Source organism: Coregonus lavaretus (genome assembly GCF_964263955.1).
Source record: "Coregonus lavaretus genome assembly, chromosome: 6".
Classification (NCBI taxonomy): domain Eukaryota; kingdom Metazoa; phylum Chordata; class Actinopteri; order Salmoniformes; family Salmonidae; genus Coregonus; species Coregonus lavaretus.
This window is the reverse complement of record NC_139993.1, coordinates 18,620,582-18,638,212: the sequence shown is the minus strand read 5'-3', so window position 1 is coordinate 18,638,212 and position 17,631 is coordinate 18,620,582. Positions and strand designations below refer to the sequence as shown.

General features: G+C 42.0%; 1 protein-coding gene across 5 annotated transcripts in view; it reads left to right on the top strand.

Annotated features, from left to right (window-relative positions):
• The window catches only part of mcoln2 (mucolipin TRP cation channel 2), a 105,025-nt gene that overhangs the window by 51,839 nt on the left and 35,555 nt on the right, over positions 1-17,631 (top strand). For all 5 annotated transcript variants that reach the window (XM_084162967.1, XM_084162966.1, XM_084162965.1 and 2 more), the window contains one exon: positions 1,430-1,542. In XM_084162967.1, the coding sequence (XP_084019093.1) occupies positions 1,430-1,542 (113 nt within the window). The remainder of the gene's footprint in view (positions 1-1,429; positions 1,543-17,631) is intronic.

The following is a 17,631-nucleotide window of genomic DNA, read 5'->3' as shown; positions in this document are numbered from 1 at the left end:
ATTAGCATACATTTTTCCCACCAACATTAACTCTTGATCCGTTCAAGCTAGAGATCCTAAACCAATATCCTCATGTTCAGGCTATCCTAAATTCAAATTCTTATACACTTTATCAACTATAATTATGCAATTTGCATAAATCAGCATACAATTTTCACCAACAGTAACTGTTGAACCATTCAAGCTAGATCACATGTTCAGGCTATCCTAACTTCACATTTTTAATTTTGAAAAATAACTATAACTATACAAACATAAATAACTTAGCATAACATGACTCACCAACAGGAACTCTTGAACCGTTCAAGCTAGAGACACCGAACCAACTTTCTCATGTTCAGCCTAACTTAACGTCAAATTCTTCAAAACTTTCAACAACTACAACTATAAAAATGTGAAAATACTAGCATAAAATAACCCGCTAAAAGAAACTCTTCTTCCTTTCAAGCTAGAGCCACCAAACCAACTTTCACATGTTCAGCCTATCCTAACTTAACCTAACTAACCTATCCTAAATTCTTATACACTTTTATCAACTATAACTTTACAAATTTGCATAGATTAGCATAAAATTACTCACCAACAGGAACTCTTGAACAGTTCAAGATAGACACCGAACCAACTTTCTCATGTTCATACGATCCTAACTTCATATTCTTAAAAAACATTTAACAACTACAACTATTCAAATGTGAAAACATTAGCATAAAATAACCCACTAAAAGCAACTCTTCTTCCTTTCAAGGTTTTATCAACTATAATTATATAAATTAACTCAAATGTATATCTAAAGGGGTCCTAAAATTCAAAATAAAATAGCTAAATGATCCATGGTATGACCATCTTAAAACAATTCCATATGTTAGCTTATTAATCCCCCCACCCAACAGTTTAGACTTTTAGACGTTACTTAGCATACAATTACTCACCAACAATAACTCTTGAACTGTTCAAGATTGAGACACCAAACCAACTTTCACATGTTCAGGCTATCCTAACTTCACATTTTGTAAATGTTTTATCAACTATAACACCAAACCAACTTCCACATTTTTAGGCTATCCTATCAATCAATCAATCCTTTACAAGCTAGCATGTACACAACATTTTCTTCAGGAAATGTCCTTTCTAGTTTAGGCTGTCTTACTTGCTTTTGCTAGTAGAGGAAAGTTTTCCTTGCAATGACTGTGATACTGTATGTGGTAAGTCGCTCTGGATAAGAGTGTTTGCTAAATGACTGTCAAATGTACTTTTAAGTATCATTTGACATATGTACTGTATTTGACCTAAGTCCAAATCCAACCATAATGTTTCTTCTCTAAACAACCCATACTGAAGACTGCCAATGTTGATACTGCGACACTATGTCAAAAGCCTCAAAGTACATGGGAAGAGAGTTATGTAACCCAGGTGTCTTTATCTGTTTCAGCTCAGAAGAACACACACTACCTTCTGGTGTTTGATGGCTTTGTCATATTGGTTTGCCTGACCTCGGCCGTGCTATGCACACGCTCCATCGTTCTGGCAGTCAAATTACTGCAGGTCTGTTAATGATACACTATGGAGGTTTAGTTGCTAATTATATAAATCACATTTAGGCTTGAAAGGTCAATGTTGGCTGTATGGTTCATTCACATGATATGTATGATATGAATGTCTTATCTCATAAAACCCCACTCATGTTTTAGCTAAACAATATATGCTTTGCTCATGAGTGTGATGTCATTTCTGGACAATATCTATCTCCATTTAGAGGGATCCCTTTTGGCTCAAAAGCACTCCCAGCGGCAAAGGTTATGTGCTTCTGTGTAGCCTCTCTGTCAGTAGTGCTATAGGTTCGGGGGGGTGTCAGAAACATTTTGCTATTTTCACAACCGCAATTATGGCCGCAGTGGCTGGTGGTGGCACGAAAGGGAGTTTTGATGAATAAACAAGTTGTAGGTGTTCTGGGGCTTGACCCCTCACTGGCCAATCAGAACGTGCTCCATGGCTAAATATGTGGTCGCTTCAAGTTGTGTATTTACAGTCTTTTATGTATTGTGTTGTCATCAACTCCAATTACAATAGTCCGTTATGGCCTAGTTTGTTAAATAGCCTACAAAAACAAAATAACAAAATATATGTAGGCCTATCCCATCTTTGCTTAATATGTTGAACATGATTGCAGTCCACATTGTAAGAAGCCTAATTGCATGGCTTCAATATGGAAATATATTGTTAAACCTAGCATTCACACTGATATAGGGCCTACTGTAAATTGCATTATGGCTGAGCCATGGCCAAACGTTGTCAATAAGCAAGATTAAATTCACTATTGATAAGGCTTAAAAAGAGAGTGAATAATTCTAATCAAAATGAAACAACAACTTGTTTTAAATAGGCTATGTCTAAATACAGTTACAGGCACCATAATTGCTCCCCATGGGCATATAATAGGGCATATCATATTAAAGTATTAAACTATGGAGGCTTTTATGCACATCCAAAATAATAACGCGAGCTGGCTAAAATAATGATAAAAAGGGGATGTCCGCTCACTGTTTTGCTGCTCCCAAACTTGATATTTTAATAAAGCTTTGGTGATTAATATGTAGGTTATGTGTGCCGTTTTAAAATTGATGTAGTTCTGTCCTTGAGCTGTTCTTGTCTATTATGTCATGTTTCATGTTTTATGTGGACCCAAAGAAGAGTAGCTGCTGCTTTCGCAACAGCAAATGGGGATCCTAATAAAATACCAAAATCCCAAATTAATACTTATTTAAAAGCAGTCTCATGAGCCAAACCCTTTATTGATAGGCTGCTATTTGGCAAATGCATTGGGCGGGACAAAACAAACAGCCTTCATTGAAGGGAAGGGAGGCTGTGCTTGGTTTTTAATAAAATGAAATTAAAAACAAGCAATCTTTTTTTTTCAGAAGCATGATATCATAAATCGCATCTCTCGTTCAATGGCACTGTGTGCAAACGTAGGCCTAAATGTCTTTAAGCATAACATTTGCACGTCTATACAAAATATTAAGCTCCTGTCAATTGCGAGGCACATTCTCAACAAAATCTGTCATTGATATAGCATTATAGCAGGACTGGATAGTTTGGAGGAGTGCGTGTTTGGTAATCAGACAAAGGGCACTCTTTGAAAATGGGGATGGATAGCCTACTTGAACAAGTTAAGTGTAGTATGCAATGTTAATTGTGAATGATAAAAAAGCATGAAGACAGTACTCACATATGCAAAGCGGACACTAACAACACAATCCTTTGGGCAAAACTGAAAGAACTGAACAGACAGCAATGGCTTCAAGTGATTCCTCTCATCAACATGAATTCGACGATGGAGCATTTTTTTTAGCTACATGGTGACATTCAACCATACATGTTTCAACCGGAATATAGCGAAGAGGATTCTAAACAAAGAGTTGGATTTAGCGAGAAGCTCGGCTACAGCCGATGCCAGCACCAAGAGGGCAGATGACAAATGCAGTGGCTAAGTAAGTTATTCTTTCCTGCAAGCCACCTAGCTAGCTAGCTAACTTTAGTTTATCTACTGAAACCCATAGTATGTATTGCTGGCTAACATACTACTGTGTTACAGTGGGGGGGAAATCAAATTATTTGTCTGTTTGCTAACTTAGGGAGCTAGCTAATCTAGCTAGCTAAATTAACTAACAGTTAAACAACTACAGGTAGCCATGTCTATGACTAAAAATAGAAGAGGTTCTATTGTATCTCGATTGTAAAACCTCTTATTTTTAGTCGTAGATATGGCTACTTAACAGCAAGCCAAAGCGTTACAACCAGCCACCTAAAGCTAGGTTTACATGCAAACCTTAGCACATGACTGGAGTTGGCTAGTTAGCCTGGCACCTGCTAACTTGTTACTATGCGCCATGCGTCGCATTTGTATTTTAAGCAAACGTGTAACATCAGCAACTGCAAATAATTTTACTAGTTAGCTATGTTACATAATTGACAAGGGTTGACATTGGTTATGATTATGACCGTGGATGCATTTCAAAATCACAAAATTATAGGCATGACGCAATATAGGATTCCAAACAGATGTAAATAACAATTATTGGCTATCCAGCAATCTAGCTAGCTAAGTTTACTAGCTAACTGATAGGAGAAACAAAAATACAAAAATCTACTGTTGTAAATCTCTATCACTATTAAAACAAATATTTGCTTAAGCATGCCTGTTAAACATGGCTGTAGCTAGTTACTGTCTGCCTACCTACCTAGGCATATTTGTACATCTGGTCACTGTGCAAATGTTGAGGGTTATGCCATATTTATTTATATTAGGTTAGATATTGTTCTAAATGTAATCTATGTGCCTGTGCACATGTACAGTGGGGAAAAAATGTATTTAGTCAGCCACCAATTGTGCAAGTTCTCCCACTTAAAAAGATGAGAGAGGCCTGTAATTTTCATCATAGGTACACGTCAACTATGACAGACAAATGGAGGAAAAAAAATCCAGAAAATCACATTGTAGGATTTTTTATGAATTTATTTGCAAATTATGGTGGAAAATAAGTATTTGGTCACCTACAAACAAGCAAGATTTCTGGCTCTCACAGACCTGTAACTTTTTCTTAAGAGGCTCTTTTGTCCTCCACTCGTTAACTGTATTAATGGCACCTGTTTGAACTTGTTATCAGTATAAAAGACACCTGTCCACAACCTCAAACAGTCACACTCCAAACTCCACTATGGCCAAGACCAAAGAGCTGTCAAAGGACACCAGAAACAAAATTGTAGACCTGCACCAGGCTGGGAAGACTGAATATGCAATAGGTAAGCAGCTTGGTTTGAAGAAATCAACTGTGGGAGCAATTATTAGGAAATGGAAGACATACAAGACCACTGATAATCTCCCTCGATCTGGGGCTCCACGCAAGATCTCACCCCGTGGGGTCAAAATGATCACAAGAACGGTGAGCAAAAATCCCAGAACCACACGGGGGGACCTAGTGAAGGACCTGCAGAGAGCTGGGACCAAAGTAACAAAGCCTACCATCAGTAACACACTACGCCGCCAGGGACTCAAATCCTGCAATGCCAGACGTGTCCCCCTGCTTAAGCCAGTACATGTCCAGGCCCGTCTGAAGTTTGCTAGAGTGCATTTGGATGATCCAGAAGAGGATTGGGAGAATGTCATATGGTCAGATGGTAAAAACTCAACTCGTCGTGTTTGGAGGACAAAGAATGCTGAGTTGCATCCAAAGAACACCATACCTACTGTGAAGCATGGGGGTGGAAACATCATGCTTTGGGGCTGTTTTTCTGCAAAGGGACCAGGACGACTGATCTGTGTAAAGGAAAGAATGAATGGGGCCATGTATCGTGAGATTTTGAGTGAAAACCTCCTTCCATCAGCAAGGGCATTGAAGATGAAACGTGGCTGGGTCTTTCAGCATGACAATGATCCCAAACACACCGCCCGGGCAACGAAGGAGTGGCTTCGTAAGAAGCATTTCAAGGTCCTGGAGTGGCCTAGCCAGTCTCCAGATCTCAACCCCATAGAAAATCTTTGGAGGGAGTTGAAAGTCTGTGTTGCCCAGCGACAGCCCCAAAACATCACTGCTCTAGAGGAGATCTGCATGGAGGAATGGGCCAAAATACCAGCAACAGTGTGTGAAAACCTTGTGAAGACTTACAGAAAACGTTTGACCTGTGGCATTGCCAACAAAGGGTATATAACAAAGTATTGAGAAACTTTTGTTATTGACCAAATACTTATTTTCCACCATAATTTGCAAATAAATTCATTAAAAATCCTACAATGTGATTTTCTGGATTATTTTTTCTCATTTTGTCTGTCATAGTTGACGTGTACCTATGATGACAATTACAGGCCTCTCTCATCTTTTTAAGTGGGAGAACTTGCACAATTGGTGGCTGACTAAATACTTTTTTTCCCCACTGTATGCATGTTTAACTAGTCAACGCTAATGTTGTTATGCTGGTACAGTTCAACTGTTGTTCAAACTGTGCAATGGAGTACAATTTATTATTTAGTTTTTGTCTTACAGACAATACCGTGTGATGCCTAGGCTTTTTCCTTGAGTGCATTCTTGGAGAGAAACAGAATACCTTTGCCTGTGTGTGTCATTGTAGAAGAACTGTATGATTGGACATTATGCTGGATTTCAAGCTTTAAATGACTCAAGAGGAGCCGAATGGCAGTTTGATCATGACAACACTCCTCCCACAGCTGTACAACTATTCCCTGAATTTTATTACACTGATCATACTGTATTTTCTTACTGTATGTTTCTTTGGAATGGCAATTTCATCGTGACCACCTCTCCCATCATCTGCTGGTCACCAGATGTGATTTGTGACTCATTTCAGGAAACTAGGTGTATGTCGCGCTTCATTACTTCACAGGAGAGGCATTTAAACGTAAACATTTGTTTTTATAAAAATGTGTTTTTTGGCAGAAATGCCTTCTGGAACAAACTTGTATGCCATCTGTAAATACGAATAAAACATTTAAATTACAAGCCTAGTTGGTTTAGCCATGGAAAAAGTTGGTTTAGCCATGGTTGGCTGAGATAATGGATGGGCTGGACATGACACATAAACATTGATTTTATTGGATATAGTGTGTATTTACCAGAGACGGTAATGTGAAGAACAACATGACATGCACCAAAGTCAAATTAGGATATAACGTTAGGCCAACAAGTTATGTTGCAGGTCTCTTTTCCATCCACCCTAGACTTTTAAAGCCACGGGGTTCGTAACAGTGTCCAAGTTCTAAAATTCTCCGGTAGAATGCCCTGCTTTTATTTAGTCACACTCACAACCGTAAGCTATTTTCTGTACTTAGCTCGCCATTAACTTGTAAATAATGATCTTGTTGTGAGTTTATTTTCCTATAATAATGAATAGAAATTAGCTAAAGCTAAGACGTTGTCAGCTACTGTATATGATTTGGTCATTATTTGAACTGGCTAGCCAGCTAACTTAACGTTAGCTAGCTAACAAGCTAGAAACAAACCAAAACATTGTTTAGAAAGTTGCTTTTAGTTGCCTGGTTTGCTAGATTGACAAATACTAAATTCATTTTTAAACGGATGGGTTTATTGGTGTTACAATACACCAGTTATGCTATTTTGGACCACCAGGCTGCTGATGTCATGCAGCCTGTCGTTTTTTGTGTTTATACTTTTTTATAACAACAACGACAAGTTTGATGTCAGAAGACAATAGAATATTCATGATGTCACTGTGGCAACTGTATACAGACATGTCGATAGATGTAGGATAAACCAGCCTTTAGCCTTGAAATCTTTGGTTGTACACTACCATGCTCACTGTTTAGCACATGGCCTCACATGTGAATCCTTAAAGAGATGGGTGGGGCTAAGGCTTAAGAGGGTGTGAACGATGCTGAATGTGTGTAGACAAAGAGCTCTCCAGTAGGTGTACCAAAACATTCAAGGGCCATTTTCTCAAAAGCGGGGTTACAATTTTATTAACTTTCAAAGCAGAATTATTTTCCCATTGTTCCTAACTGTAGTGTATGATATACCATTTTCTAGCTCTCAGTCTTTACTTTTATCCAATGTAAAAAACACAATTTCTAATGTTGCTACATAATACAGAATCATGCTGGTCGGTCACATTTAAGCAAAGATTGTTGGTTTCCATTACTGGGAGTTACAGAATAGGTACTGTTTGGTGTAGCACAGAGAACTTTCAACCAACCTTAGCGATATGGTCTTCGTCCTCGATTTGTGGAAACAGTAGTCTCATAAAATGTCCGTGTCCAGTTGCATGGGGTCAGTTTACATTTAGAAAATGCTTGATTATTAAAATAAACACATTTTTGCTCCATGAAGTAATGCATTAATGTGTATGCCACCATCTTGTATTTTTCAAGTCTTCTCTCATTGATCAAATCAAATCAAATTTTATTTGCCACATGCGCCAAATACAACAGGTGCAGACATTACAGTGAAATGCTTACTTACAGCCCTTAACCAACAGTGCATTTATTTTTAACAAAAAAGTAAAAATATAACAACAACAAAAAAAGTGTTGAGAAAAAAAGAGCAGAAGTAAAATAAAATAACAGTAGGGAGGCTATATATACAGGGGGGTACCAGTGCAGAGTCAATGTGCGGGGGCACCGGCTAGTTGAGGTAGTTGAAGTAATATGTACATGTGGGCAGAGTTAAAGTGATAAATAAATAATTAAGAGTAGCAGCAGCGTAAAAGGATGGGGTGGGGGGTGGGGGGCAGTGCAAATAGTCCGGGTAGCCATGATTAGCTATTCAGGAGTCTTATGGCTTGGGGGTAGAAGCTGTTGAGAAGTCTTTTGGACCTAGACTTGGCACTCCAGTACCGCTTGCCGTGCGGTAGCAGAGAGAACAGTCTATGACTAGGGTGGCTGGAGTCTTTGACAATTTTGAGGGCTTTCCTCTGACACCGCCTGGTATAGAGGTCCTGGATGGCAGGAAGCTTGGCCCCAGTGATGTACTGGGCCGTACGCACTACCCTCTGTAGTGCCTTGTGGTCGGAGGCCAAGCAGTTGCCATACCAGGTGGTGATGCAACCAGTCAGGATGCTCTCGATGGTGCAGTTGTATAATTTTTTGAAGATCTGAGGACCCATGCCAAATCTTTTCAGTCTCCTGAGGGGGAATAGGCTTTGTCGTGCCCTCTTCACGACTGTCTTGGTGTGTTTGAACCATGATAGTTTGTTGGTGATGTGGACACCAAGGAACTTGAAGCTCTCAACCTGTTCCACTACAGCCCCGTCGATGAGAATGGGGGCGTGCTCAGTCCTCTTTTTTTTCCTGTAGTCCACAATCATCTCCTTTGTCTTGGTCACGTTGAGGGAGAGGTTGTTGTCCTGGCACCACACGGCCAGGTCTCTGACCTCCTCCCTATAGGCTGTCTCATCGTTGTCGGTGATCAGGCCTACCACTGTTGTGTCGTCGGCAAACTTAATGATGGTGTTGGAGTCGTGCCTGGCCATGCAGTCATGGGTGAACAGGGAGTACAGGAGGGGACTGAGCACGCACCCCTGAGGGGCCCCCGTGTTGAGGATCAGTGTGGCAGATGTGTTGTTACCTACCCTTACCACTTGGGGGCGGCCTGTCAGGAAGTCCAGGATCCAGTTGCAGAGGGAGGTGTTTAGTCCCAGGATCCTTAGCTTAGTGATGAGCTTTGAGGGCACTATGGTGTTGAATGCTGAGTTGTAGTCAATGAATAGCATTCTCACGTAGGTGTTCCTCTTGTCCAGGTGGGAAAGGGCAGTGTGGAGTGCAATAGAGATTGCATCATCTGTGGATCTGTTGGGGCGGTATGCAAATTGGAGTGGGTCTAGGGTTTCTGGGATAATGCTGTTGATGTGAGCCATGACCAGCCTTTCGAAGCACTTCATGGCTACAGACGTCAGTGCTACGGGTCGGTAGTAATTTAGGCAGGTTATCTTAGAGTCCTTGGGCACGGGGACTATGGTGGTCTGCTTGAAACATGTTGGTATTACAGACTCAGTCAGGGACATGTTGAAAATGTCAGTGAAGACACTTGCCAGTTGGTCAGCACATGCTCAGAGTACACGTCCTGGTAATCCGTCTGGCCCTGCGGCCTTGTGAATGTTGACCTGCTTAAAAGTCTTACTCACATCGGCTAAGGAGAGCGTGATCACATAGTCATCCGGAACAGCTGGTGCTCTCATGCATGCTTCAGTGTTGCTTGCCTCGAAGCGAGCATAGTAGTGGTTTAGCTCGTCTTGGAGTTTTGTGTCACTGGGCAGCTCGCGGCTGTGCTTCCCTTTTTAGTCTGTAATAGTTTTCAAGCCCTGTCACATCCGACAAGCGTCAGAGCCAGTGTAGAACGATTCAATCTTAGTCCTGTATTGACTCTTTGCCTGTTTGATGGTTCGTCGGAGGGCATAGCGGGATTTCTTATAAGCGTCCAGGTTAGAGTCCCGCTCCTTGAAAGCGGCAGCTCTACCCTTTAGCTCAGTGCGGATGTTTCCTGTAATCCATGGCTTCTGGTTGGGGTATGTGCGTACGGTCACTGTGGGGACGACATCATCGATGCACTTATTGATGAAGCCAGTGACTGATGTGGTGTACTCCTCAATGCTATCTGAAGAATCCCGGAACATGTTCCAGTCTGTGCTAGCAAAACAGTCCTGTAGCTTAGCATCTGTGTCATCTGACCACTTTTTTATTAACCGAGTCACTGGTGCTTCCTGCTTTAGTTTTTGCTTATAAGCAGGAATCAGGAGGATAGAGTTATGGTCAGATTTGCCAAATGGAGGGCGAGGGAGAGCTTTGTATGCATCTCTGTGTGTGGAGTAAAGGTGGTCTAGAGTTTTTTTTTTCCTCTGGTTGCACATTTAACATGCTGGTAGAAATTAGGTAGAACGGATTTAAGTTTCCCTGCATTAAAGTCCCCGGCCACTAGGAGCGCTGCATCTGGATGAACGTTTTCCTGTTGATTTATGGCCTTATACAGCTCATTCAATGCAATCTTAATGCCAGCATTGGTTTGTGGTGGTAAATAGACAGCTATGAAAAATATAGATGAAAACTCTCTTGGTAAATAGTGTGGTCTACAGCTTATCATAAGATACTCTACCTCAGGCGAGCAAAACCTCGAGACGTCCTTACTATTTGATTTTGTGCACCAGCTGTTGTTTACAAATATACACAGACCGCCACCCCTTGTCTTACCGGAGTCAGCTGTTCTATCCTGCCGATGTAGCGTATAGCCCGCTAGCTGTATGTTATCCATGTCGTCGTTCAGCCACGACTCGGTGAAACATAAGATATTACAGTTTCTAATGTCCCGTTGGTAGGATAACCGTAATCTTAGGTCATCCAATTTGTTCTCCAATGATTGAAGATTGGCTAATAGGATTGATGGAAGAGGCAGTTTACTCGCTCGCCGTCGGATCCTTACAAGGCACCCCGACCTACATCCACGATATCTCTGTCTCTTCCTCACGCGAATGACGGGGATTTGGGCCTTGTCGGGTGTCTGTAGGATATCCTTCGCGGCCGCCTCGTTGAAGAAAAAATCTTTGTCCAATACGAGGTGAGTAATCGCTGTCCTGATATCCAGAAGCTCTTTTTGGTTATAAGAGACGATGGCAGAAACATTATGTACAAAATAAATTACAAATAACGCGGAAAAACACACATAATAGTACAATTGGTTAGAGGGCTGTAAAACGGCAGCCATCTTCTCCGGCGATGTTAATGACAGGTGTCTGTCATTATGACATTCGATCAACGAGAGAATAATTTAAATATGACACCGCTATTCTCTGTGCTACAGCAAACAGTACCTATCCTGTAACTCCTAGAAATGGATACCAAAAATCTTTGGTAAATCACATTATCTATTGCAACAATCTGTAGCTACAATTCCCTGCACTTTACTACATTTACATTTACGTCATTTAGCAGACGCTCTTATCCAGAGCGACTTACAAATAGGTGCATTCACCTTATAGCCAGTGGGATAACCACTTTACAATATTTTATTTTATTATATTTTTTTTTGGGGGGGGGGGGGGGGGGGTGGGTTGGGGTAAGGGGGGGGGGGTAGAAGGATTACTTTATCCTATCCCAGGTATTCCTTAAAGAGGTGGGGTTTCAAATGTCTCCGGAAGGTGGTGAGTGACTCCGCTGTCCTGGCGTCGTGAGGGAGCTTGTTCCACCATTGGGGTGCCAGAGCAGCGAACGGTTTTGACTGGGCTGAGCGGGAACTATGCTTCCGCAGAGGTAGGGGAGCCAGCAGGCCAGAGGTGGATGAACGCAATGCCCTCGTTTGGGTGTAGGGACTGATCAGAGCCTGAAGGTACGGAGGTGCCGTTCCCCTCACAGCTCCGTAGGCAAGCACCATGGTCTTGTAGCAGATGCGAGCTTCAACTGGAAGCCAGTGGAGTGTGCGGAGGAGCGGGGTGACGTGAGAGAACTTGGGAAGGTTGAACACCAGACGGGCTGCGGCATTCTGGATGAGTTGTAGGGGTTTAATGGCACAGGCAGGGAGCCCAGCCAATAGCGAGTTGCGTAATACAGACGGGAGATGACAAGTGCCTGGATTAGGACCTGTGCCGCTTCCTGTGTAAGGCAGGGTCGTACTCTCCGAATATTGTAGAGCATGAACCTACAGGATCGGGTCACCGCCTTGATGTTAGCGGAGAACGACAGGGTGTTGTCCAAGGTCACGCCAAGGCTCTTCGCACTCTGGGAGGAGGACACAACGGAGTTGTCAACTGTGAATGCGAGATCATGGAACAGGCAGTCCTTCCCCGGGAGGGACTGCCTGTTCCACCTGAGACACTGAACTGTACTACACTGTTCATACTGTATTGTTTTGTATGTTACTTTTACCATATAGCATTCTTGTTGAATACCCAGTTCTCTTTTTGAGTTATCATTAAATGTTGTACACAAACATTATTTGAATATATCTGAATGTCTAACATTTGTTTGATGCCACAGAGCCCTGTACAGCTTATATAAATATATTCTGTGAATCCATGAAGGCAGACACATTTTGGAGATTGATAAAAAAATATCCATATTTATTTTATGGTCCTTTATCCAGCTTCGGTACACTGAAAATGGTGTTTGGCATGGTGGGCTGTGGAAGCTGATTGCTTGTGGCGAATGGTCTTATCCTGTCTGTGGTGTACGGCCAGCTGGATAAGACTCTGGTGGAAGTGGTGTACAGTCGTGGTCAAAAGTTTGAGAATGACACAAATTCTAATTTACGCAAAGTCTGCTGCCTCAGTTTTGATGGTGGCAATTTGCATACACTCCAGAATGTCATGAAGAGTGATCAGATGAATTAATTGCAAAGTCCCTCTATGCCATGAAAATGAACTTAATCCCAACAAAGCATTTCCACTGCATTTCAGCCCTGCCACAAAAGGAACAGCTGACATCATGTCAGTGATTCTCTCGTTAACACAGGTGAGAGTGTTGACGAGGACAAGGCTGGAGATCACCCTGTCATGCTGATTGAGTTAGAATAACAGACTGGAAGCTTTAAAAGGAGGGTGGTGCTTGAAATCATTGTTCTTCCTCTGTTAACCATGGTTACCTGCAAGGAAACACGTGCCGTCATCATTGCTTTGCACATAAAGGCCTTCACAGGCAAGGATATTGCTGCTAGTAAGATTGCACCTAAATCAACCATTTATCGGCTCATCAAGACCTTCAAGGAGAGAGGTTCAATTGTTGTGAAGAAGGTGTCAGGGCGCCCAAGAAAGTCCAGCAAGCGCCAGGACCATCTCCTAAAGTTGATTCAGCTGCGGGATCGGGGCACCACCAGTGCAGAGCTTGCTCAGGAATGGCAGCAGGCAGGTGTGAGTGCATCTGCACGCACAGTGAGGCAAAGACTTTCGGAGGATGGCCTGGTGTCAAGAAGGGCAGCAAAGAAACCACTTCTTTCCAGGATAAACATCAGGGACAGACTGATATTCTGCAAAAGGTACAGGAATTGGACTGCTAAGGACTGGGGTAAAATCATTTTCTCTGATGAATCCCCTTTCCAATTGTTTGGGGCATCCGGAAAACACCTTGTCCGGAGAAGACAAGTTGAGCGTTACCATCAGTCCTGTGTCATGCCAACAGTAAAGCATCCTGAGACCATTAATGTGTGGGGTTGCGTCTCAGCCAAGGGAGTGGGCTCACTCACAATTTTGCCTAAGAACACAGCCATGAATAAAGAATGGTACCAACACATCCTCCGAGAGCAACTTCTCCCAACCATCCAAGAACAGTTTGGTGACGAACAATGCCTTTTCCAGCATGATGGAGCACCTTGCCATAAGGCAAAAGTGATAACTAAGTGGCTCGGGGGAACAAAACATCGACATTTTGGGTCCATGGCTAGGAAACTCCCCAGACCTTAATCCCATTGAGAACTTGTGGTCGATCCTCAAGAGGTGGGTGGACAAACAAAACCCCACAAATTCTGACAAACTCCAAGCATTGATTATGCAAGAATGGGCTGCCATCAGTCAGGATGTGGCCCAGAAGTTAATTGACAGCATGCCAGGGCGGATTGCAGTGGTCTTGAAAAAGAAGACTGCAAAAATTGACTCTTTGCATAAACTTAATGTAATTGTCAATAAAAGCCTTTGACACTTATGGAATGCTTGTAATTATACTTCAGTATACCATAGTAACATCTGACAAAAATATCTCATAACACTGAAGCAGCGAACTTTGTGAAGACCAATACTTGTGTCATTCTCAAAACTTTTGACCACGACTGTAGGGCTCGTAGACCTTAACCACCAACTGTTTGGAACCTCTTGCAGAAGATTTGTCAATTCTTGTCAATAGTAGCCCATGGCAGGGGATCTTTGTAGATGTGCCTTTGAATTGTTTTTTGAGAATCTGCAGAGAGAAGAATGAGGCGGTTGTGTCATTACTGTTGTAGTTTTGGTCCTCTGTAGCTCAATTGGTAGAGCATGGCGCTTGTAACGCCAGGGTAGTGGGTTCGATCCCCGGGACCACCCATACGTAAAAATGTATGCACACATGACTGTAAGTCGCTTTGGATAAAAGCGTCTGCTAAATGGCATATTATTATTATTATTATTATTATTATTATTATTATTATTATTATACCCTTGCTAGTTTTTGTCCTACAATCTTGTTATGCTCCATAACCGCAACGTGTTTCCCCTACCTCATGCTTGTGTACCCAAAATGCCACCGTTTTGGGTCATTTTTCAGCATGGCCTGTGGAAGGACTCCAGATAATATGTTTTACAAAGAGAAAAGGTAAAAAGAGAAAAGGGGTACATTGATTACATGGCCTGGAAGGTACTCTGTGGTCCTCAGGCTACATCTAACCACCTTAACCCCATAACACAAATCCATACAAACACTACCCAATTCATGTTTATGCCAGGCTTACTGTAAATGTAGGTATTTTAGCCATCAGCTTGTAAATATTTTTGCCAATTTACCTTAACATGGTGCATAATTAGGGGTTGGAAGCACGTGCTGGTGGAATGTACCAACTACAACAAAACACACAACAATACAATATTTACCCACCCCACTAATTGTATTGACCTCTATTAGCACACCTAACATGGACATTTCAATACTGTCAGCTTGGTGTTAGCTAGTTAGCGTCACTAAATTGGCAGCAAGATTGCTAGCCAGCTGAAAACCAACTAACCAACCATAGACAATTCATACACATTCATCATTCTACCAACACACCAAGAGTGAGTTAGCTATATCGACAATTCTATTTTTAGTAAAGGAGAATTTCACCCTGGCTCTGACACGGAATATACAGTGCATTCGGAAAGCATTCAGACCCCTTTACTTTTTCCACATTTTGTTACGTTACAGCCTTATTCTAAAATTGATTAAATTGTTTTTTCCCTCATCAATCTACACACAATACCCCATAATGAGACAAAGCAAAAAAAAATTGTTAGACATTTTTGCTAATTTATTAAAAATAAAAAACAGAAATATCACATTTACATAAGTATTCAGACCCTTTATTCAGTACTTTGTTGAAGCACATTTGGCAGCGATTACAGCATTGAGTCTTCTTGGGTATGATGCTACAAGCTTGGCACACCTGTATTTGGGGAGTTTCTCCCATTGTTCTCTGCTCCTCTAAAGGTTGGATGGGGAGCGTCGCTGCACAGCAATTTTCAGGTCTCTCATGAGATGTTCGATCGGTTTCAAGTCCGGGCTCTGGCTGGGCCACTCAAGGACAATCAGAGACTTGTCCTGAAGCCACTCCTGCATTGTCTTGGGCTGTGTGCTAAGGGTCATTGTCCTGTTGGAAGGTGAACCTACGCCCCAGTCTGAGGTCCTGAGCGCTCAGGCTAAAGAGTTCAATCTTGGTTTCATCAGACTAGAGAATCTTGTTTCTCATGGTCTGAGAGTCTTTAGGTGCCTTTTGGCAAACTCCAAGTGGGCTGTCATGTGCCTTTTACTGAGCAGTGGCTTCTGTCTGGCCACTCTACCATAAAGGCCTGATTGGTGGAGTACTGCTGAGATTGTTGTCCGTCTGGAAGGTTCTCCCATCTCCACAGAGGAACTCTAGAGCTCTGTCAGAGTGACCATCGGGTTCTTGGTCACCTCCCTGACCAAGGCCCTTCTCCCCCGATTGCTCAGTTGGGCCAGGCGGCCAGCTCTAGGAAGAGTCTTGGTGGATCCAAACTTCTTCCATTTAAGAATGATGGAGACCACTGTGTTCTTGGTGACCTTCAATGCTGCAGAAATGTTTTGGTACTCTTCCCCAGATCTGTGCCTCGACACAAACCTGTCTCAGAGCTCTACGGACAATTCCTTCGACCTCATGGCTTGGCTTTTGCTCTGACATGCACTGTCAACTGTGGGACCTTATATAGACAGGTGTGTGCCTTTCCAAATAATGTCAAATCAATTGAATTTACCACAGGTGAACTCCAATCAAGTTGTAGAAACATCTCAAGGGTGATCAATGGAAAAAGGATGCACCTGAGCTCAATTTCGAGTCTCATAGCAAACAAGTTGAGGTGACTAAACAGCTTGGAGTAACCCTGGATTGTAGACTGTTGTGGTCAAAGCATATTGATACAACAGTAGCTAAGATGGGGAGAAGTATGTCCATAAGTAAGCGCTGCTCTGCCTTCTTAACAACACTATCCTACAGGCCCTAGTTTTGTCGCATCTAGACTACTGTTCAGTAGTGTGGTCAGGTGCCACAAAGAGGGACTTGGCTCAGAACAGGGCAGCACGGCTGGCCCTTAAATGTACACGGAGAGCTAACATTAATGACATGCATGTCAGTCTCTCCTGGCTCTGAGTGGAAGAGAGATTGACTTCATCACTGCTTGTTTTTGTAAGAGGTGTTGACAAGCTGAATGTACCGAGCTGTCTGTTTGGAATACTGGCACACAGCTCGGACACACATGCATACCCCACAAGACATGCCACCAGAGGTCTCTTCACAGTCCCCAAGTCCAGAACAGACTATGGGAGGCGCACAGTACTACATAGACCCATGACTACATGGAACTCTATTCCACATCAGGTAACTGATGCAAGCAGTAGAATCAGATTAAAAACAGGCAAAAAATAAATCTTATGGAACAATGGGGACTGTGAAGAGACACACACAAGGGTATAGACACATGCATAGTCACACATTGTGATATTGTTGTATGGTGGTATTACACATTTTGAATTGTAGATAGGTAGTGGTGTAATAATGTCATATGATGTACTGGTTTATATTTTGTCTTATATGTAATGTAAGTGCTTTAATATGTTTGGACCCCAGGAAGAGTAGCTGCTGCCTTGGCAGCAGCTAATGGAGATCCCTAATAAATACAAAATACAAAAAGAAAATAGGAAAGTGTCTGAATAATTATGTAAATAAGGTATTTCTGTTTTCTATTTTGTATAAATTAGCTAAAATGTCTAAAAACCTGTTTTCGCTTTGTCATTATGGGGTATTTTGTGTAGATTGCTGAGGATTTTTATTTATATAATCCATTTTAGAACAAGGCTGTAATGTAACAAAATGTGGAAATAGTCAAGGGGTCTGAATACTTTCCGAATGCATTCTGTTTGGAATCCTATCTTACGTCATGCCTATAATTTTGTGA